Source organism: Trichechus manatus, unplaced genomic scaffold (genome assembly GCF_000243295.1).
Source record: "Trichechus manatus latirostris isolate Lorelei unplaced genomic scaffold, TriManLat1.0 scaffold00042, whole genome shotgun sequence".
NCBI lineage: Eukaryota > Metazoa > Chordata > Mammalia > Sirenia > Trichechidae > Trichechus > Trichechus manatus.
The window spans coordinates 7,359,021-7,382,499 of NW_004443978.1; the positions used below are offsets into that span (position 1 = coordinate 7,359,021).

Here is a 23,479-nt window from a genome sequence, read left to right on the forward strand (position 1 = left end):
TACTAACTAGATAGTAGATAAGAATTATCTTAGGTGAAGGGAAGGACAGCACACACTATGGGGGAAGTCAGCGCAACTGGACTAAACCAAAGCTAAGAAGTTTCCTGAATACAATCAAATACTTTGAGAGACAGAGTAGCAGGGGTAGAGGTCTGGGGACCTTGCTTTCAGGGGACTTCTAGGTCAATTGGCATAAGAAAATGTTCTGCATCCTACTTTGGTGAGTGGCGTCTGGGGTCTTAAAAGCTTGTAGGCGGCCATCTAAGATGCATCATTTGGTCCCAACCACCTGGAGTAAAGGAGAATAAAGAACGCCAAAGTTACAAGGAAAGCATTAGCCCAAGAGACAGAAAGGGCCACATAAACCAGAGACTGCATCAGCCTGAGACCAGAAGAACTAGACGGTGTCCAGCTACCACCAGTGACCACCCTGACAGGGAACACAACAGAGAGTCCCTGATGGGGTGCAGAACTCCAATTCTAGTAAGACGACCAGACTTAATGGTCTGACTGAGACTGGAGGAACCCTGGAAAGCATGACCCCTGGATTCTCTATCAGACCAGAACTAAAACAATTTCTGAGGCCAACTCTTCAGACGGATCGGACTGGACTGTGGGTCATTAAGTGATACTCGTGAGGAGTGTGCCTCTTAGCTTAAGTAGATATGAGAGACTAAACAGGCAGCTTCTGTCCGGAGGTGAGATGGGAGGGCAGAAAGGGTTAGGAGTTGGTTGAATGGACATGGGGAATCGGGTGGAAAGGAGGAGTGTGCTGTCACAGTATGGGGAGAGCAATTAGGGTCACATAACAATGTATATATAAATTTATGGGAAAAGAAAGAAAAAAAAGAATACATGAAAAGTAAGCATTTTTCTCTCAAATGACTTTGGGACAAACAAGAATGCTTTCAAACCCCAGAATCTATCTATCTAAAATATATGATTACAATATATAATAATGATGTTTCCAATTCAAGCTGAAAAGAACAGATTTTTTGGCCACCAATGTCACAAAACAGTATGTGTATTAATTGTTTAATGAGAAGCTAGTTTGCTCTGTAAACCTTTATCTAAAGTACAATTTTAAAAAAACGTGAGATTTTTCTACCTGGAAATCTCATTTGCTTTGATAGATTTGCGTTGTATGCACAAATATGCTCTCCTCTGGGATGGCTCAGTTGCCCAGGGAGGCTGCTGAGACCCCAGCATGCTGTTCCCCGCCCCCTGTTGTGTTCTTCCCTCCTCTCGGCTTCCTCCTGGTGAAGCCCTTGGAGCTCCATGGCCCTTCAGAAGCTCCTGGCTGCCTGGAACATGGTCAGAATGTGTGGGGAACCAACTGTGAGACTAAGCTTTTATTTTACTTACTTTGTGTTTTTAGCATTACCTCATAACTATTTTACTGAAGAATGCCACAGTGGAGCCAGATGAATGTGCAAGGTAAATGTTGAATAGAAGGTAAACTATTTTAGAATTTTAGGATGCACATTGATGTGTAAACAGTTACAGTTAAAATACACTTATGCTTCCCTGTTACTCTTACACACACTATAAAGTATAATATGAATTATGTCAGAAAAAAATGCTTTACTTGATTATTTAAAATGGCATCATTATTGAGTAAAGATAGTAAGGTACACAAGATTATATATAGTGTGTTATCTTTTGTGTAAAAAGAGGAAGATTACAAATATATATGTATGTATTCCCTGATATTTTCAGTAAGAAAGAAAATGGAAGAAGATAAACCAAAAACTAATAAAAACATGTACCTAGAGGATAGTGGTTCTTAACCAAAGGTGATTTTGTCCCCCAGCAGACATTATCTAGATAATATCTAGAGATATTTTGGTTGCTTCTGGCACGCACCTGAGGTTGCTAGCGGTCTGCAACCAAGATATGAGGTTTTTCTGGACCACCTACATGATGAAAAGGCCCTTCCTTTCCTCCCAAGGTGAAGCCTAAAGTTGGGAGTACAGGTGGAGGGGAACACCAGTCTGACCCTCAGCCCCTAACCCTGCAAGGTCACCAGAAGCCCGGCTCTGCCTTTGGCTGCCTCCTGGGAACTGACTTGCACCTGCTTTGTCTCCAGGCTCGTCCCAAGATAGCAGCCCATCTTTCTTCACAGTCTTGTTAGCTCATTGATGACTTTAAAGTTTTTAGGGTTTTTTGTTTGTTTAACTCTTCAGTTATCTTCAGTGAATGGCTTAGAATGAGTTACCTAGTCTGCCATTACCAGAAGCTATAAGTTCATTATCCATTTTCTAATATTAAACTAACCTTGCATTTTGGAATAAACCCAACTTGGTTTATACAGTGCTGGAACTGGTTTGGCTAGTATTTTGTTTGGGAAAGTTGAGTTGGTTTCATAACCTGCAATTTCTCTTTTCCATCCTGTCTTCATAAGACTTGGTCACAAAACTGTATGGGCTCACAGAATGAACTGAGTACTGTTTCATTCTCTTCAGTTAGAAAAAGTTTTTATAAAGTTAGTGTTTCTTGTATATTTAGTAAACCTTGATGGTAAAACAATATGGGCCTGGTATTTCCTTTGTGAGAAGGTTAACCCCTGACTTACTGTCTTCATTGATTTTAGGAATATTAAGATTTTCTTTCTGTCCTTTTTGTTTGTTTGTTTTGATAGTTTTGGTAAACAAAAATTTTCCAGTGATTTGTCCGTTTCATCCAAGTTTTTAAATATACTAGCATACATGTTTTCTATATTATCTCCTTATTAACTTTTATCTCTGTCAGTTCTGTAGTTTTATCTACTTTTTAATCTGACTTTTTTTGTGTATTCTCTGATTTTTCTTATTAGTTTCGCTAAAGATTTGTCAGTTTTATGTGTGTTTTCAAAGAGTAGATTTATCTTTGTTCAACTTCTCTATTCAATATTTATTTTATTTCCTACCTTCTGTTCTTTACTATTTTCTTTCTTTATGTTTAGCCTGTTGTTTCTTTTCTTACTTTTTAACTTATATACTTAATGTATTAATTCTCAGCCTTTCTTCTTTACAAATATGAACATTTACAACTATATGTTTGATTTCTAGGTGCTACTTATCTTAATTCCACAAGTTTCGATATGTAATATTTTTATGAATTCATTCTAAATTTTTCTACTTTCCATTTTGATTCCTTCATGGAGTCATGAGATATATACACAAAGAAAAAGAAGGTCTGTAAAAGGAAGAGAGACTGTGAAATGGTGAAAATATGATTTTGCATATGGTTCCAAATTGTATTGATTTTAATAGGTTGAATACTCATAGTCTGAATTAAGTTAGGGAAGAATAGAGAAGCTTTCTGAAAGAACACAGAGTACATGGAATGATTGCAAACTAAGAATGTAAAGAGCAATTTCCAGATTGAGAATAAAAGTAGGGATTTGGCAAAGAGGAGCAAGGGATTTAGATAATTCTATACAGTAAAGAAAGCCAGGGGTTAGATCATGTAGAACTCCTGTGTGAAGCTGGTGCTGGAGGATAAAAAAGAAAAGCCAGCGCACCTTGTAACTGAGTTGTACAGCTTTGACTGAGTAAGTTCTGATAGAAGGTGACATGGTCCCCACGAGGGTTTTTAGTCCATGTCAGTAAACTTGTGAAGCAGTTCATTCATCCTGATTGAAGAGATGAGAATCCAGTGAAATGTGGTAAAATCTCAAAGCGTATTGATTTTTTTTTAATTATTTATTTTAATTTTGGTGAAAATATACACAGCAAAACATACTCAAAATGCATGGCTTTTAATTGCTGAATGATAGTAACTACAAAAGAACTTTCAGTATGGAGTTCTGAGCAGTATGTATGGTTTGATTGGCATTGAATTTGTCTTATTACAAAAAGCAACACGAGGATTACATCTAAGATCACATCTAATGCATATTTCTAAGTAGTTGTTGAATCCCCTGTTTGTTCTGTAAAAGAACCCTGGTGGCTTGGTTGTTAAGTGCTTGGCCCTCTGCCGGAGAAAGATGTGGCAGTCTGCTTCCATAAAGGTTTACAGCCTTGGAAACCCTGTGGGTAGTTCTACTCTGTCCCATAGGGTTGCCATGAGTCAGAATCAACTTGATGGCAATGGGTTTTTGGGTTTTGTACTGAAAGTAAACAGGTTTGGGAGCAAGTATTTTAACTTTATCTATGGCATTAAAAGAAAGTTGACAGGCAGATGATTTTTACATCATTATGAAAGCCATGGAGTATATCAATTCCAGAGAGTACTACCACTTACAATTGATTTATAATTGAGAAAGGTAATTTTTAAAGGACTGTGCTAATTGAAGGCTATCATTATTTAAAAGATATAACTGAAATTTATTTTGAAAATTGTATTCAAATATACTTTAAAATAAAATATAGGGTTTGTCTTATGTTTGTGGTAGGTGATGTGCATCTTATTATAAGGAAAACAATTACAAACTCAATTAAAAACTTCAACAATTTTCTAAGACTCATGTTTTTGACTCTTCCTCAAAAATGTCTTAGAAAAATAAAATGTAATAAAATATTGGTTTTAACAAAAATAAGTGATATGACAATTAACAGAAAATATGCCATTTGATTCATTAAATAGTTAAGTACTAACCAGTATCAAGATTTCTGTTTGTCCTAAAAACTGACCTATTAAGGGTACCTTATCTTGTCTCTCAATAAGACGTTCTATGAATGCACATAACTATAAGTTTTGCTATTTTGTATGAAAACATTCAAAATATTTTCTCATTAAAAATATCTTAAGTTTCATGATAGTTTTCCTGCTTTTTCCTCTTTTTAAAAAGATGCCTTGCCATTTGCTCTCTTGGGGTCTGGATTTGTGAAGAGCTTGCACAGCGGACAAGCCATCCGCAGGTGAAAGAGGCCATCAACGTGATAGGCGTTACCCTGAAGGTATTGCCGATTCGTGGTGCTTATTTGACTCTAAGCTATACCCCAGGTATTGAAACCAGTTGTAGTATGGATTAGTCCCATCTTTGTTTTCTCCTTCATCACAGAACGGTTGTGATTCAAAGCTCTTTTTCTGAAAGCTATGTTGAATGTGCTGTGAGATTCCCAGGAGAGGCACAGCAGGCTGCTTCCCTACCAAGAGCCTGGGCGTTTCTGGACCAAGCCCTGGTACCGAATGTGGTTCCTCTGGTATCTGACCGCCTCCTGGAGCAAGAAGGACACTTGTTACCTGTTCAGGGGAGTGTCAAGAAGCGGGGCTTTCATGCCCTGACATCTACAGCAGGACCAGAGCGAGGCCTCGACGGCTTCCAGCCAGGGTCCTTAGTGCTCACCACCTCAGGACCCACCCTTGGGCACTTTTAGGACATCCTCCTTCCTTTGTTAGTTAGTGAGAAGAGCTGCCAGGTACTGGGCACGTACTTTGGGCCGGATTAATGGTAAACTCTCTAAATACTTGTGTCGGTCTTCACCATAGCTCTGTAAGGTAGGTGTTACAATCCCCATTTTACACCCAAAGAAACAGGCCCAGAGAAATTGGGTCACTTGCCCACTACCACACTGAAAGTAGATCTGTGTGCCGTTATAGCCACACCTGAGCTTTTCCACGGGTTGGTAGGCTGCTTCCAAAACCATAGCTCAGAGCCTGGCAGCCCTTTTCTGGCTCCTGCTTAGATACAGTGGCAATGATTAGTGTCTTAGTTACCTAGTGCTGCTGTAACAGAAATACCACAGGTGGATGGCTTTAACAAACAAATTATTTTCTCACAGTTTAGGAAGCTAGAGTTCCGAATTCAGGGCGTGGGCTCTAGGGGAAGGCTTTCTCTCTGTGTCAGCTCTGGGGGGAAGGTCCTTGTCTCTTCAGCTTGTTTCCTGGTTCCTTGGAGATCTCCACGTGGCTTGGCATCAATCTTCCCTCATCTCCCTTGTTTAATCTCTTTTATATCTCAAAAGATACTGACTCAAGATACACCCTACGCTAATTCTGACTCATTAACATAACAAAGACAACCCATTCCCAAATGGGATTATAACCATAGGCATAGGGGTTAGGATTTACAACGTATATTTTTGGGGGACATAATTCAATCCATAACATTTAGCATTGCTGTCATTTCCACCTCCAGAACTAGCGAGGGCCTCCTCTCTGCCAGGCACTGTCCTTGTGCATTTGTGGAAGTCCATGGTTGTGAGATAAGAGTTGTCATTGTACCAATGGAGGTGCAGGAGGGTGACGGAACTTCTCAAGGCTCCAGAGCAAAAACCTGGCCGATCCGAATTTCCAGCCCTGAGCAATCCCTGACACCAGCATCTGGGCTGTGGCTCCCCTTCTCTGCTGCCTGTCACGTGCTGCTGTAGTAGGGACAGCAAGTACAGCTGATGCCTGTGACCACCATCACAAGCCAGCAACAGCCCCTGTGCCACACTTTGTGCAAAAGGCTGCCTTACGTTGTCTGTTTCAGCTGGTGGCATAACTAGCCAGTGGTGTCCCGCGCCCTGGTTTGGCCGCTGCCTGCGTTTGCAGCTCGATTTCACAACAGCCCTCCTCACCCACCTTCCTTCTGAGCAAACCCGATGCCTCTTGTACCAAGTGTGCCCTACTACCCCCACCCCCTACCTCTGCCTTCCTTGGCCTTGATTCTTCTACCTGGAAGGCTTCACCTCGTCCCCCATAATACCTGGAGTGGTGTTGGAGGGAGCTGGAAAAACCTTTGCTGCTGATCCCTGTGATGAAAATTATTAAACCAAGATATCATTTGAGTTATCTGGCCTGAGCACAGTGCTGACACTTGACCTTTATCATCGTGTTTAATCCTTAGAACCACGTGACTGATGAGGAAATGAGCTACAGGAACCTAAGTAACTCACCCAGGGTCCAACTCCAGACACTGTGGCCCCGAGTGTGGGGCTTTGCACAACTGAGGTGTACAAGACACCCGCTGACTCCCAAGGGCTTCCTGTTTATGGGCTCCACACAGCTCCCAGCATCAGTCTTCTTGTAAACATGCCCCTCAGAAACGTTCACAAGGAGGACTTGATGCTGTCTTGGACGTGGGAGGGGAAAGGCAAGCCATGGATGACTGTAGTTTTCCCAAGAGGTGTTGATGGAAAACAGCCACCAGCGCTCTACCTAGAGAATTTCACTCGGCTAGGTTTTTGTTTTTGTTAGTTTGTTTTTTGTGGGGTAGCATATGGGTGGCAGGTGTGTGTGGTGGGGAGGTTCTAAGCCAGAGCCATGCTTATAAGCTTTTGGTGTCCCTCCACGGAGACCATGGGCCATGTGCAGTAGGAGGCAAGCATAGGCTAAGGTGCAGGTGAGGTGTCCAGCCCTCCGCCTTTCACTGCCACCAGCTGGGATGCTGAGCTGCTCCCCCTCCTAGCCCACTTGCTACTCCTTCCCTTGCCCCATCTTAGGAGGCACTTTGACTCGTCTCTCTCTCCTTACCCATCTGTCTTTTCCCTCACAGAAGCCTGACAATATCTCCTCCTGAACACCTGTATTCTGTCCCAACTGCTGCCCCAGGTCCCCCTCATCACGACTCACTCTGCCCATTTTGGAGCTGTCTGCCAGCATTGGCCACTGCAGATCTGCCTCCACATTGCCCTCAGAGGTATCCCTTGCACACAGTTCTGACTGACTCCTGCTTCACCCTCACCCACAGACTGGTACACAGCAGTGTGTTAGGGGAAATTGGTGAACTGGCCTCTGCTTGCCCCATGAGATTGTCAGTTCCTTGAGGGTAGGGACCATACCTGTCCAGTTCATCTTTGCATCCCATGCTTTTCATTCAGTGCTGGCACATTGTCAGCGCTCCATAAATGTGTGCTGGATGAGTGAGTGAGAGCGTGCATGTGTGAGTCCATCTCACTGTCCCCACCTCACCTTCACCTGGCAACGATCCCGATCTGCTCACAGCTCTCCATGTCGTCCTTTCCTGCCTTGTGCTTCTCCCTAAGCTGCCATCACCTGAAATGGAACACCGCTCTCCTACTGAGTTCTTCAGGGCTCAGCTCAACTCAGCCCTCCCTCCACAATGCCTTCTCAAACTCTCTCCGTCTGTCTGTCTCTACCTCTCACACCCCAGCCTTCCTGCTCTTGCCCGGCCGAGTGCCTCGCTGCTGTCTGCCCACGGCCCCTGTGTTATCTCCCATCACTCTCGTCTCGTCACTTCCCTCTGCTGTTCTAGCTTCCTGAGTGAAGAGCCAGGCCAGCTTTGTCCGCCTGCCCCGTGACTTGGCCAGTGTCATGCAGCAGAAACACTTAGCAGCGATCACTCATGTTTCTTCCAGCCCCTTCAGGTTCCACCTTCTCCTCAGACACACCACACGTTTCTCTCAGGGACTGTGCTAGGCATTAGGGATTCTAGGGTAAACAAAATATGCGGGGAGGTAAGCACACAAAAGAACAAGCAGACAGATACCCAGGATCAGCTCCCATAGCCCTTCATACTATCAAGAAAATATGACAGAGAGCAAGATAAAGCTGAAGAGCCAGTGTCGGGGGGAATTCTTTGGATGGGTATGGTGTCCTCGTGGAGGAGATGGTCTGAAAGATGCAGCGGTGCTAGCCACGTTCAGCCTGAGGAATAAGTGCCCCAGGCAAATCTGGGGGCCGGTGCAAAGGCCCTGGGGTGGAAATAAGCCAGAGTGTTTGAGGGATGGAGAAAGGCCAGCGGGGATCAGGTCATCTGGGGTCTGGATAGCCAGAGTGAGACTGGAAGAGTCCCTTGTGTGCAGACATTCTCAACATGGGTTTGTTTACATGGTGCCTTTTAGGAGGGGCAGACAGTAACTATTTATTCTGTACAATGAAAGTTAATTACCCTTCCCTTCCCTTCCTCCTTATCCTATGTATTTGTCATGGCGGTGCTAAATGCCGCCTTTCTGTGGTGTTTGTGTGATGTAAATGTCAGTGGGGGTCCACGTCACATGGCTTGGAACTGCTGGTACGAAAATAACTGAACTGTGCGTCCAGAGATGTCCCTAGACCCAGGGACGTGGGTCAGTGACGAACACTTCTGCTCTAGATAATGAGGTGTGGATAGCAGTGTGGCCTAGGCTCTGGCCACAGAGGGAAGCACAGGGTGCCGTCGTCCCTTTCACGCATCCCAGCATGGAAAAGTGAGACAGCCAAGGGTCCCCACGGGTACTGCCCCTTTGTCGTGACATCTCAAAAGAGTAGAAGCATCCAAAGACGGTGGTGGTCACCTTAAAGTACATACTCAAGTAATTAAATACACTCTAACTTATGGATTATTTTTTCATAGTTTCTAATGTTACACATTTCTTAGTATTTTACATACATGCTTTAAGTTTCCTTTCACAGGCTAGAAAGTCACGTGATCAATCCCTGTTTCTCCATAGATAAAATGGAGATAACACCTACCTTGCAGAGCTGTTAATGAAGACTTCTCAATGAGAGACTGAGTAAAATTCTTGTAAAAGGTTCAGCCCGCAGTGGATACCCAACAATGCATCACATTTTAATTTCCTCTAATTTTCAAAAATATGATTTATGTGATCTGAATAAGGCATTTGAAATTATGGTTTTAACTTTCAAATGATTCAGTGACACCTACTTATTTCTATAGAATGTTATGTAAATTAATACAGCTGGGCTCGACAAGAGGCACTTAGAGAATGGTGGTGTGATCATGTATAAACTCCCCGGTAATAGGGCGTATTTTTCATCAGTTTAATGCAGAACAAACATGTAACCCTGTATGGATCTGGGAGGAAATTTGGGAAGAACTGTTTTGTTCTTCCTTAGGAATAATGTACATATTTAGTTATGTTCTTCCTTAGGAATAATGTACATATTTAGTTATGTTCTTCCTTAGGAATAATGTACATATTTAGTTATGTTCTTCCTTAGAAATAATGTACATATTTAGTTATGTGATTTGGTTTTGGGTTTTGTTTCCTTTAATAGTTTCCTAACAAAATCGTGGCCCAAGTAGCTTGTGATGTTCTTCAGCTGCTGGTTTCCTACTGGGAAAAGCTTCAGATGTTTGAAACCTCTCTGCCTCGGAAAATTGCAGAAGTAGGTCTTTCTTCTGTAACACTAAAACATAAGCATTTCCTTTTCATTATATCTGATATTTAATTATAGATACTCAAATGATTGTTAGAGAATCTGCTGTGAAATTGCGATATGAATCATTTGTTTTCAGATTACGTTGAACAGGTTCTTCTCAGTTGTGATTTCAGGCACTGCGAAAAGAAGCCCCCAGTATTCCAGGGCAGAGTCATACCCTTGGGGAGTTTGAAAGGCAGGTGCAACCTCAACAAAGAGACCTTTTGTAGATTGGGCTTCATTCATTGAGAGCAATTTGGTTGGTTCCAACAAGGAGTAGGCAGCTGGTTGTGATGGCCTCCTTGGGGGAGGGTGGGTTATCTAAAGCAGGAGTCTCTCCCCAGCTGAAGCCCTGGACCAGCTTTCTGCCATAAGCTTGATTACCCGGTCGTAATCGGATTACTCCTATAATAACTTCAGTAGGGGTGGTTGATAAGGGAGAGGGACAGAAGGAACAGGAAGAATCATCTCACCAGTAAGGCTCTGGAGGCTGGTTTCACTGGGGGGTGCTTTGCCCTCACCCAGCCACCCATTTCCTTTAGGCGCCGAATGGTAAGGTACATCCATCCCTGGAAGCCTTTATAGCTGCACTTTTTAAAACATGCCCTGTTGTTTGCACATCCACTGGTGAACTCTTCGAGGAAATGTGATTTGTCCCCATGTGGTTTTTCGGGGAGAGAGAAGAAGCAATATTGATTTATTTTCTCTCAGCCCTAGACAAATTTCACTGGTGAGATCACTTTGTTCTCTCAGGGACGTATGCTCTTGAGTGACCTAGAGTGAAATGGAGCTTTGGACATAGAAATATAAGATACTGCAAAATAGAAAGTTGGGTTTAGGGCAATTAGATAATTTATCATATAAATGGGAATGCCTTTGAGAATGAAAGGGGTGCTATTCCACCCAGACAACAGGTGGAGACGTGGGGTAACTTAGAGGAAAGTTAAATGGGGGCATTTTCAGTGTGAAGGGTGTGAGGACTGAGGTTGGAAATTGGGTGAATGCAGAGAGAAATAGTATTTCCTTCCACTGGGATCCCCACCAACAAGGTGGGGCAGAAATCAGGCATGGTCCCTGGTTCTCCTGATTTCAATCACACATATCCCTAAACTGGCTCTTTGCTTTGATCACCTTCTCATGAGGTTAACACCAAGAGGGTTTAGTTGTCAGGCCATCTTGGGACTCTTCACCTGTGACTTCCAAGACTATTATTATGGACTATTTGATTGGGGATTTATTTTTTATGCAGATCCTTGTGGCCACAATTGCTTTTCTTTTACCAAGTGCAGAATACTCCTCAGTGGAAACAGATAAGAAGGTAGGTGACATATTAGCTAAGATTTCCCTGTAGTTTGTTTTTTAAACGTGAAAGATAGAATGATGTATGCGTGACATAGTCAGGTTGCAAGACTGCAGTGTAAGGTACTGTGTCTTTCTTCCAGTTTATTGTTTCTCTGCTCCTCTGCCTGTTGGACTGGTGCATGGCATTACCAGTGGCAGCCCTTCTTCACCCAGTGTCAACGGCCCTCCTGGAGGAGCAGCACACGGCCAGAGCCCCCTTGTTGGATTACATCTACAGGGTGAGTGCCACCTAGCCTCAACGAAGAGACTGGGTACACAAGTTCCGGAGAGCTGTCCATATATGTTTTGTGCATTTATTGAAATACCCTTTTGGAAAGGATTTATGGTGGGTTAAATATTTTAAAAGAAATGTGTAATATAATAAGAAGTAAAAACAGAGGATACAATTGTAGAGTAGTGATGCATGCATTTTTACATGACTGTAAAATCAGTTATTGGTCAGGATCCTCCAGTTTTCATGGAACATGGCCTGTATCTACTTAATTTAAGAAAGAACTGTTTATATTGTAGGAACATTCGCAGCATTAGCTTTGACAAAATCTGTTTATCGAAGGAACAAAAAAGTATAATAGTCCCAGTGATCTCTTTGCTTTATGCAGTCTTAAGAAAGAAATTAAGGAAACATATCATATCCAAGTAATTAATAGCCTCCTCATTTTGATACTTAAAGTATTCTAATTTCACATCTCCCTCCCTATCCTTCTCCCCCCTCCCCCACTCCCATTACTAGGCATGGCATTTGCCCTGGGCCTTCTGTATTGGCGTTAGCAGTCTCTCTGTGAAAACCTTATCTGTCTATCTGTGTGTCTTGTCTACCTATCTATTTCACATTTCTGTGCAAGAATTACTGTTATACAAGGACAATTCCGTTGCTTATTCTTTTAGTCACATACCTTTGATTTTTAAAAAAAAGAGACTCCAAATTACTGATTACTTTGTTGCCTAATTAAAAATGTATTAAAATTACAAAAACACTTAGCCATGGGTGAAATATTACTAAAAAGTGTTATGTATTTTTAAATGGTTTCTTCAAAGGCCAAAGATATTTTAATAACTATGTCAAGATTAACTAGATACTTCTGTCATCCTTGTGGCTTATAAACCTGTATTAAACTTGGCTTGGGCAAACTAAATTAACCACAATCATTTAAATTCATCTCTACTAAATTGATTCTTATTTTAGAAGATTTCTCTTAAAGTTGCTTTACCAATTTAAAAATCACCTCATGGTTAACATGATTCATGAATTAATTGAAGACCTTGATGAATTTTCACAAAGTAAGCACACTCAGATCTGGAAACAGAACATTCCTAGCATCCCAAGAGTCCCCATCATGTCTCCTCCTAGTCACTGTCCCCGCACACATACCCAGGTGTACCACTTTGAACTTCATATAAATGGAATCATACTGTGTATACTCTTTTGTGTCTGGCATCTTACACTCAACATTATTTTTCAAAGGATTCATTCATACTGTTGTGAATAGTTACAGATTTTTCATTCTCATTGTTATATAGTATTCCACAGTGAGAATAAACCACAATTTACTTATCTATTCTACTGTTGATTGACATTTGGGTAGTTTAGAGTTGTAGACCATAAAAACAGACTTCAGTGAACATTCTAGTACATGTTTTTTGATACACATATGTATGCATTTCTGTTAGTATATTCCTGGGAGCGGAATTGCTGGAATACATATATTCTGTTTTAGTGTTGTTGTTAGGTGCCATCGAGTCGATTCTGACTCACCGTGACCCTGTCTACAGCGGAACAAAACACTGCCTATTCCTGCACCACCCTCACAATCATTATTATGTTTGAGCCGATTGTTGCAGCCACTGTGTCAATCCATCTCATTGAGGGTCTTCCTCTTTTTTGATGACCCTCTGCATTACCAAGCATGATGTCCTCCTCCAGGGACTGGTCGCTTCTGACAACATGTCCAAAGTATGTGAGACAAAGTCTCTCCATCCTTGCTTCTAAGGAACATTCTGGCTGTACTTCTTCCAAGACAGATTTGTTTGTTCTTCTGGCAGTCCAGAGTATATTCAATATTCTTTGTCAACATCATAATTGAAAGACATCAATTCTTCTTCAGTCTTCCTTATTCATTGTCTGACTTTCACAGCATATGAGGCAATTGAAATACCATGGCTTGGGTCAGGTACACCTTAGTCCTCAAAGTGACATCGTTGCTTTCTAACACTTTGAAGAGGTCTTCTGCCATGGATTTTTCCAATGCAATGTGTCGTTTGATTTCTTAGCTACTGTTTCCATGGGCATTGTGATGGTTAAGATTGTGTGTCAACTTGGCTGGGCCATAATTCTCAGTGTTTTGGCAGTTGTATGATTTTGTGGTCACTTCCCTGTTGAGATTTGATATGTGATCACCCCCATGATGGAATCTGCTGTGAGTAGCTATTCAGTTGAAGTTTTCTTGGGCATGTGGCCTGCATTGAGTGTGGGCAGACATTCTGGCAGGGCTTAGGGGCTTTTGCTCATTCTGGATCCTGCAGCTGGCTCCTGTTCATCTGAACTCTGGTTCTTGGGACTCGAGCTAGCAGCTTACCTGCAGTCTTGTTTGCCAATCTCGGGATGTGTCAATCTTCACAGCCTGTGAGCAAGAGCCCTGCTCTCCAACCTGCCGATCTTGGGTTCGCCAGCCCCTGCAGCTACGTGAATCAGGGGAAGCCTCTATCCTGACCCACAGACTTGGGACGTTCCAGCCTGTATGATCCAGTGAGCTATTTCCTTGATATAAATCTCTGTATATATATATTTATATGCATTACTGGTTTTTCTTCTCTAGAGAACCCAGCCTAAGATAGAAGTTGATTGTGGATACAAGTAAAATGAAGTCCTTTACAACTTCAGTTTTTTCTCCGTTTATCATGATGTTACTTATTGGTTCAGTTGTGAGGATTTTTGTTTTCTTTATGTTGAGGTGTAATCTGTACTGAAGGCTCTGGTCTTTGATCTCAACAGTAAGTGCTTCAAGTCCTCTTCGCTTTCAGCAATCACAGTTGTGTCATCTGCATATCGCAGATTGTTAATGAGTCTTCCGCCAATCCTGATGTCATGTTCTTCTTCATATAGTCCAGGTTCTTGGATTATTTGTTCAGCATACAGATTGAATAAGTATGGTGAAAGGATACAACCCCAAGGCACACCTTTCCCAACTTTAAACCACATAATAAGTATAAGAAATGAAAATTAAAACTGCAAAGACAGCACCAAGTGTTAGAAAGAATGTGGAGCAACTGCAGCTCTCAGACATTGTTAGTGACAGTGTAAAAATTAACACAACCACTCTGGTAAATTATTTAGCTCTCTCTGTTCGACTGTGTGGATCATAACAAATTATGGATAACATTGTGAAGAATGGGAATTCTAGAACACTTAATTGTGCTCATGAGGAACCTGTACATAGACCTAGAGGCAGTCGTTCAAACAAAACAAGGGGATACAGCGTGGATTAAAGTCAGGAAAGGTGTGCCTCAGGGTTGTATCCTTTCACCATACTTATTCAATCTGTATGCTGAGCAAATAATCCGAGAAACTGGACTATATGAAGAAGAACATGACATCAGGGTTGGTGGAAGACTCATTAACAACCTGCAATATGCAGATGTCACAACCTTGCTTGCTGAAAGCGAAGAGGACTTGAAGCACTTACTGATGAATATCAAAGACCACAGCCTTCAGTATGGATTACACCCCAACATAAAGAAAACAAAAATCCTCACAACTGAACCAATAAGCAATATGATAAAAGAAGAAAATATTGAAGTTGTCAAGGATTTCATTTTACTTGGATCCATAATCAACGCCCTTGGAAGCAACAGTCAAGAAATCAAACAACGTATTGCATTAGGCAGATCTGCTGCAAAAGACCTCTTTAAAGTGTTAAAAAACAAAGATGTCACTTTGAGGACTAAGGTGTGCCTGACCCAAGCCATGATATTTTCAATTGCTTTATATGCATGCAAAAGCTGGACAATGAATAAGGAAGACCGAAGAAGAACTGATACCTTTGGATTATGGTGTTGGCAAAGAATATTGAATACACCATGGACTTCCAAAAGAACGAACAAGTCTCGCTTGGAAGAAGTATAGCTAGAGTGCTCCTTGGAAGTGAGAATGGCAAGACTTTGACTCATGTACTTTGGACATGTTATCAGGAGGGACCAGTCGCTGGAGAAGGACATCATGCTTGGTAAAGTAGAGGGTCAGTGAAAAAGGGGAGGACCCTCAATGAGATTGATTGACACAGTGGCTGCAGAGGGTCAGCAAAAAAGAGGAAGACCCTCAATGAGATGGATTGACACAGTGGCTGTAACAGTGGGCTCAAACATAGCAAAAATTGTATGCACAGGACCGGGCAGTGTTTCCTTCTGTTGTACATAGGGTCGCTATGAGTCAGAACTAACATGACAGCTCCTAACAACAACAACATATATATTGTATTTTGACAAATAGAAATTAATCCTCTCAACAACAGAAACTCAATTTTTATGTTAGTAAGAGAGCTCCCATAAGGAGACTTTCCTGAACTGCCCCTTTTCTAGGGAGATGACATATCCAGGTGGCTGCACCCTACTGGCTGCAGTTCACGGTACTTTTTAGCCATGTACAAAGGATACCTTACCACAAGGCCTCCTGCCACATGGATAAGTCAGAGGTGGTCATCTAAAAGTGAATTTGCTTTATATAAATATATTTAACCCAAAGATGTAGCCTTGGTTTCTGAAGTACTACCTTTATTTTCATAAAAATCAGTTTTGTTTACTCTCTTGAATTTATGATCAGAAACTTAAAGTTCAGTACATCTATTACTTCATTTGCACGTTTTGGGATACTCCTGGTGATTTGTGTTTTAATGGCTTGTATATGCCCAAAAGCACAAACAAGAGTGTATAGAGCTTCAATCAACTGCAGGTTTTAAACAATCAGTGAGCTGTGGAGCAGTTCTACCCTTGTAACACATGGAGTCACCGTGAGTTGGAACTGACTCGATGGCAATGGGTGTTTGGTTTGATGAGCTTTCAAGACACGAATAATGTGAAAATAAGAATACTTAAAAATGTTGTATTAAATTTACTCTGTGTTAAATTATACTTTAAAAATTATATTCAGTTAGCCCCTAAGATTCACGGAGTCATGATTTATACTAATTTAAATTCCTGAATGGTTATGAAGTAGGCAAACGGTCTCTGCTTACTGTATTGCTTTCATTCTGCTCCCTACCATGGTTGGTGTTTGTCTATCCACAGCTACTTTTCATTTCCCAGTGTAGTTCCTTCTACTGTGTTGCCTCTAGTAGACTGGAGAAGGACTTAGCTGTAATCAGCCACACAAAATGGTGAAATAGACACTTTTTAAAAATATTTTTGCTTATCTTTTGCGTTGAGAATACATTTATTGGCACTGATGTGAAAGGAGCAAAATAGACTTGCTAATAGCAAGAAGATACTTTAGAATGGAAAGCATTCGATTTTGTCAACTATTACCAAGCAGAGGCCCTACCTTCTCATCACTGTGGTAGTTTAACACATTGGCAGGGGACAGGAGGTTATGGGACATCCATGGCATATACCCCTTTTATTTTTCACAGGTCCTGCACTGCTGTGTTTGTGGCTCAAGCACATACACCCAACAGAGTCACTACATATTGACCCTGGCTGACTTGTCGTCCACGGATTATGACCCCTTTTTGCCTCTGGCAAATGTTAAGAATTCTGAGCCAGTCCAATATCATTCATCAGCAGAATTGGGTAACCTACTTACTGTTGAAGCGGGTGAGTACTCTTAAGAATATAAATTCTTACAGGCAGGATAAGGAAAGATAGTAGCTGTTTGTCCATACTTGCTTTGTTATTTAAAAAATCTAGTTGTGGAAATCCTGGTTTCTAGAATCCTTTATAATGGCAAATTCTGCCTTCCTTGTTTCTTCTTTTCTATGCAATTTTCCTCCTCTTTCTTTTTCCATCTTAGTAATTCAAATGATTTTTATATTATTGAGGATCTCTCTGTCTCAGACCTCTGAGACATGCAAAAAAAGGCTCATTTACTATCTCAGGAAGCTTTACATCCAGTGAGAGAGACAGAATTAATACATAAGGACTAATTTGTGGACCTGTAGTGCCATGGGAGCTTTCCATAGAGAACGACTGAAGCCAGGGTTAGAAGGTTAGGAGGATGGACAGGCGTTGAAAGGAGTTAGTAGATTGTTCCAGACTAGGAGATCATTGCAACGAGAGAGATGGGAATTTACATGCTGCAATTTGAGGTTTGCTCTGCTCAGAGCAGAGGGTCCATTTTTGGGTATAATAGGCATTATCAGGACTTAGTGGCTGCTGTATTTCCTCTTCAGCAACCTACTGTCCAAAATGACAAGAGCCCGTCTCTGGACCTTGGAACAAGAGTCATAATGTGGGTGTGTACCGTGCTTTCAGGGGACATCTAGGTCAATTGGCATAACAAAGTTTTTTAAGAAAATGTTCTGCATCCCAGTTTGGTGAGTGACGTCTGGGGTCTTAAAAGCTAGCGAGCAGCCATCTAAGATGCATCAATTGGTCCCAACCCACCTAGAGTAAAGGAGAATGAAGAACACCATGGACACAAGGAAAGTATTAGTCCAAGAGACAGGAAGGGCCACATAAACCAGAGACTCCATTAGCCTGAGACCAGAAGAACTAGATGGTGCCGGATACCACAATGACCTCCCTGACGGGAACACAATAGAGAGTCCCTGATGAAGCAGGAGAAAAGTGGGGTACAGAAGTCAAATTCTAGTGAAAAGACCAGACTTAATGGTTTAGTTGAGACTGGATGGACCCTGGAAGACATGGCCCCCGGGCTCTCTGTTAGCCCAAACTAAAACCATTCCCAAGGCCCACTCTTCAGACAAAGATTAGACTGGACTATGGGACAGAAAATGATCCTCATGAAGATTGTGCTTCTTAGCTCAAGTAGATACATGAGATTAAATGAGCAGCTCTCATCCGGAGGCGAGGTGAGAAGGCAGAGAGGGTCAGGAGCTGGTTGAATGGACACGGGAAATCCAGGGTGGAAAGGAACAGTGTGCTGGTACAGTATAGGGAGAGCAAGTAGGGTCACAAAACAATGTATGTATAAATTTAGTATGAGAGACTAACTTGAATTGTAAATTTTCACTTAAAGCACAACAATTTAAAAAAAAATTAGAAAAATGTGGGTGTGTTATCTCCGAATGTGATAAAATTGTGTAGGACTAAATACACATACACATGTTGTTATTGTTAGTTGCCATCCAGTGGATTCTGACTCATGGCAACCCCCCTCCACACACAGAGGAGTACATGTAAAACTAGTGAACTCAATAATATTACTAGATTGTAGCAATGTCCGTTTCTTGTTGTGATATTAGACAACAGTTATGCAAGACATTACCATTGGGGAAAGCCGGGTGAAGAGTTTACAGGATCTGTCTGTATTATTTCTTACAACTGCACGTGAATCTTAAGCTGTCTTACAATTAAAAGCCAAAAGAAAATGAGGGTGTGAATTATTAGATCATCCATGAACATTTTATGGACTTTGCAAGTTAAAAACCTGGGCCCAAGAATGAAACCTTAGAGGTAAAAACGTCCGTAAAGGAAAAGGAATGAGGGAATGTCACCAGGAAACAAAGTCAGAGAAATGGAAAAGAACTAAGAAAGAGCGATTTCTAGGAAGCCAAGGGAAGAAAGCACACGCGTATGGCGCAGAGGGAGGTCGGTTGTGCCTGGTGCTCCAGAAAGTTCAAGAGGCTGCGAAATTAACCGGGAGCTATTTTATTTCCCCGTGGAGCATTTGGCAGTGGGTTTTGCCAGAGCATTTTCAGCAGAGTGGTCAGTCTACAGCCAGATAGCATGAGCAGGTGACCTGTATGTGGACCACTCAGAACACTGAGAAGACCCCTCTTGTGAGGCCCTTGGTGGAGAGAGGAAGAAAGAGCAGGCAGTAGCCAGGTGAGGGCACAGGGTCCTGGGGTGTGCTTATAGGATTGCAGAGTCCAGAGTAGGTTCCAGCTGAAATGAAAGGGAGAGGTGAGGGGAGGATGAAAAAGATAAGACTGGGACAGCAGTTAGGCAGTTGGAAACAAGGGTTTGGAATCCAAGCATCTTGATTTTGGTTCTGTTTTGTAGATGAGAAAACTGAGGCTAAGGAATTTTCCCAGGGGTGTCAGAAGTAATTTAGGTAGGATGTGGATCTAAGAGTTAATGACAGACTTCTTGAAATATCATATTATTTACTCTGAGACTGTGCCCTGGAGTAGACTGTAGACTCTTATTTTGATTTGTGTTTGTGATGAACTGTACGTGGTACCTTTTCATATGATACTTTAGATTGCCCTCCATTTCCTTAATCACTGTCTTGTCTTTTTCTGGAATTCTCCCTGTTCTGTTAAACTGCAATAGTTTTCCTTAACTTTTTTCCACAATTATAAATTTAAATCATATTTTTATTAAATAATCAAAATGACCCTTGATCTAGTATTTCTTTTGTTCTTTCCTATCTTGTAGTTCATAGTCTTATAAGAAAATTAACTCACTTTTTCCTAAAGTTGTTAATTTACTCTCTCACATGGCTGTCCCTAAAATGGGTTCACCACTGATTATGGTTTGTCACTCCAATATAACAGAAGATTGGTAGGTTAGTGAAAAGGAAGAGTCTAAAAATGCACACTTAAATTTTAGTACTACTTTTCTTTTTCCTGCAACTGTTTCTTTTGACGTAGAACCCTCTTTGAGTATTCATTCTTCAGAAAGCCTCAGGACGTTATGCAAACCTGTGCTGACAGAGCTCTGTGGTACTAAAAATAATTGTTTAAACTTCTGTGACAGTTTCTTAAAATTCACTAACGTTTTAACTAAATAAAAAAACAAGACGCTTAAAAACATTGGCATGCACAGACACTCTTACCAAGTGGGTACATGCTGTTCGGAGTGAGGAAGAAAAATGGAGCTGATAGCTTAGATCTTTTAGGTTAAATAAAATGTGCTCATATTGGAGGGTTTTTTTTTTTTCACTCAGTGTCATAATTCACCATAAACTTCTAGTCAGATAGTATTTCTAATAAAGCAATATCATATTTTTATCTGTTATTCTAGAGTTACAAAGGGAGACGTAGCTGCCTACAGCTGAGGTGGCTGCTGGCCCTGTCAGAAAAGGGCCCTTAAGAGCACACACGTGTGCTCAGATTTCTAATCCTTGGTACCTAATTGCTTAAAATGAAGGGAGCTTTAAAAATGGAAGTTAAAGGAAAATCTAAAATCACTGCTTTTACATTTCATCTCTAAATTGAGAAAAGTAAAGATAATTTGGAATATAATTTGGACGTCATGAGCTTGTTTTTTCTTTAATGGTGTTTAGATTTTCCCTTTATTTTTCAAGGAAGCCATAAGCAATTGATTCAGCTGAAATCTGCCAGAGAAGAAAAAATTTTAATTCGCAAATATTTCTTTTCCTTACTTTTCAGTAACAAAGATATTTTGGATTTTTATTGGGTGTGTCATGGTTTATGATTTGATTAGTACAATTCCAGGTAAATTTCCCATTATAGAATTCAACACTTTCATAAGATACAAATTTATATTTACTTCACATTGAAAGCACAACGTCTGTGAGTACAAGTAAAAGAAAGTTGACTTTCTAATTATTATTTGTGCCTTGGGCTTTGTTTGATTGGACCTTTCTCATTCAAGCTTTATCACCTGTTCCACCATGCCATCCTTATCAAGTGTCTCACCTTGGGAGCCCACAGTCTCCCAGCCAGCTGCTTGTTGTTTTGGGCATTACATTGCTGATGGGGCGCATACTCATGTGGGATAGAAGCATGAATAAAAATTGTCTTTAACTTTTGAAAAAGTTAACATAGACGCAAAAGTCAGAGACGTTCATAACAGCAAATTCAAAAGAACTACCTGGTTGAGAACTTTAAAATTTCTTAGCTGTGTGGAAATCATATTCACTTCTACTAGGGTAAGGAAAGAAGAGTTTAATTTCAGAGGTGAATGTAGACAGCCCTTCTGTACTTTTCAAACATAAGCTTTTTAATATGAAAATTTATTTTGCATTAGAATACAGATGATTTTTTGTTTACTGAAAATAAAAAAGATATCTAAGAAAGTTTAGGACAATCTTGTTTCATTCATCACACAGAATTTCTTAGATTCTGGGATTTGATGGTTTCTTTCTAGGATTTATACATCATAAAATTTATGTGTTATAAATAAATCAGTTGGATTTTTTATGTCTTTAGTTCACAATATGAATCTTAGTTTATTTTAAATTTTAGTGATTTTTTGTTAAAAAGTTTCATTTTTACTTGTTCTTAATGTGCATTTAAAAAAATTAATTTGACAAATTAAAATTTCCCTAATTCTTCACAAGCATAAGTCATTTTAATCCATACTTACAGATTTAATATATCTGCTTCTCCTTATACCACAGACATTTTGCAGGGTCCACTTACATGTGTTATTGTCAAAGTCTTTAAGTACATTTTAAATCTTAAAAATTTTGTAAATCAGTTACTCTTAGGTATTTAATCATCAACGATAAATTTAAAGCCTTGTAAGTATTTCCATGAGTTATTAGTATGTCAGATTCTCTTATTTCAAATGCAAAAACAAAACCTAAATTGTCACGATGATTATATAGCAAATTGCTTTAAATAAACTTAAGCTTGATTCATTTCCTTATCAGGGAATGAATACCTTTACCCCACTAAGGGGAGCAAGGTAACCTCTCTGGCCCACTCTCCCAGCCACCAGCTCTGCAGTCCTGTACAATTGTGGAAGTTTGACCCCACTGTCACACTCTTAAGGACAGGGACATTTCTCTTTTGTTTATTGTTTTAGCTATGGATTTTTAATTGTCCCTTTTGGAATGAAATACTCATGTCAGTTGAGTCTTTAAACAATCTATTTAAATTATGCTTTTAAATTCAGACAAAAAAGAAAATAGGTTAAAAAAAATTCCCAGACTGAAAAAGCAACCGTTCTAAGCACAGATTGAAATCTGGTGGTGTTCTGTTTTAATCTCCATTCACTACTGTCTTTATATTTCTTCACTAATGTTTATAGAAAAGAAGAGAAGAAGCTTGGAACTGATTCCTCTGACTGCTCGGATGGTGATGGCCCACCTGGTGAACCACCTCGGACACTACCCCCTCAGTGGGGGCCCTGCCATGCTGCACAGCCTCGTCAGTGAGAACCACGACAACGCCCACGTGGACTCCTCTGAGCTGTCGTCCGAGGTGTTCAGGAGCCCAAACCTGCAGCTGTTTGTATTTAATGACAGCACCCTCATATCATACCTGCAAATACCCACAGAGAGACCAGCAGGTGGCCCACCGGTGGGCGCCCTCTCTGACGTGAGAGTGATTGTGAGGGATATCTCAGGGAAGTACTCTTGGGATGGTAAAATTCTCTATGGACCTTTGGAAGGCTGCTTCACTCCCAGTGGAAGAAATTCCTCGTCTCTGATTTCAGGCTGGCATCATCAGACATTGGGACCTCAGAAAGTCTTTTCTCAAATTGAAGAAGGAGAAGACGTCCTTGACAAATTACTTGAAAACATTGGCCACACAAGTCCTGAGTGCCTTCGGCCATCACAGCTAAATCTAAATGAGCCTTCCCCACCCCCACGTGGAATGAGCTATGACCAAGAGAAGGAAATCACCGAGGTCATTTTGCGCCAGGACACACAAGAAGATGAGTATGTTCAGAGGTCTAACTCTGCCTCTGTGGTGAAAGTCGCCCGTCAGGGTCAGCCCATGCCGGCAGAGCCTCGAGGACCCTTCTATTTCTGCAGGTTACTGCTGAACGACTTGGGAATGAATTCTTGGGACAGAAGGTAACAGCCACTGTAGTCCTTCATTTATTTAATGTTGTTTTCATATGATCGTTCTTTGATCAGTTTGGAACTGGGGAGGGAAGTAGAGAATGGAATCGGGAGATTTTTCTGTTTCAGCATTACAGTTGCTAAATTAAAGGTAGAGATGAAACTGATCATGTTGTATATTTTAAAGGGTATCAAGCATTTTCTGTGTTTGTTTGTTTTTTAATTCTG

The 23,479-nt window shown here is 41.0% G+C and overlaps 1 protein-coding gene across 4 annotated transcripts in view; it reads left to right on the forward strand.

The window, feature by feature from the left end:
* RALGAPA2 (Ral GTPase activating protein catalytic subunit alpha 2) overlaps window positions 1-23,479 on the forward strand; it is a 388,120-nt gene that overhangs the window by 219,923 nt on the left and 144,718 nt on the right. For all 4 annotated transcript variants that reach the window (XM_023731401.1, XM_023731398.1, XM_023731400.1 and 1 more), the window contains exons 26-32: window positions 1,379-1,437; window positions 4,775-4,883; window positions 9,871-9,981; window positions 11,264-11,332; window positions 11,457-11,594; window positions 16,995-17,178; window positions 22,492-23,263. In XM_023731401.1, coding sequence (XP_023587169.1) covers window positions 1,379-1,437; window positions 4,775-4,883; window positions 9,871-9,981; window positions 11,264-11,332; window positions 11,457-11,594; window positions 16,995-17,178; window positions 22,492-23,263 — 1,442 coding nt within the window. The remainder of the gene's footprint in view (window positions 1-1,378; window positions 1,438-4,774; window positions 4,884-9,870; window positions 9,982-11,263; window positions 11,333-11,456; window positions 11,595-16,994; window positions 17,179-22,491; window positions 23,264-23,479) is intronic.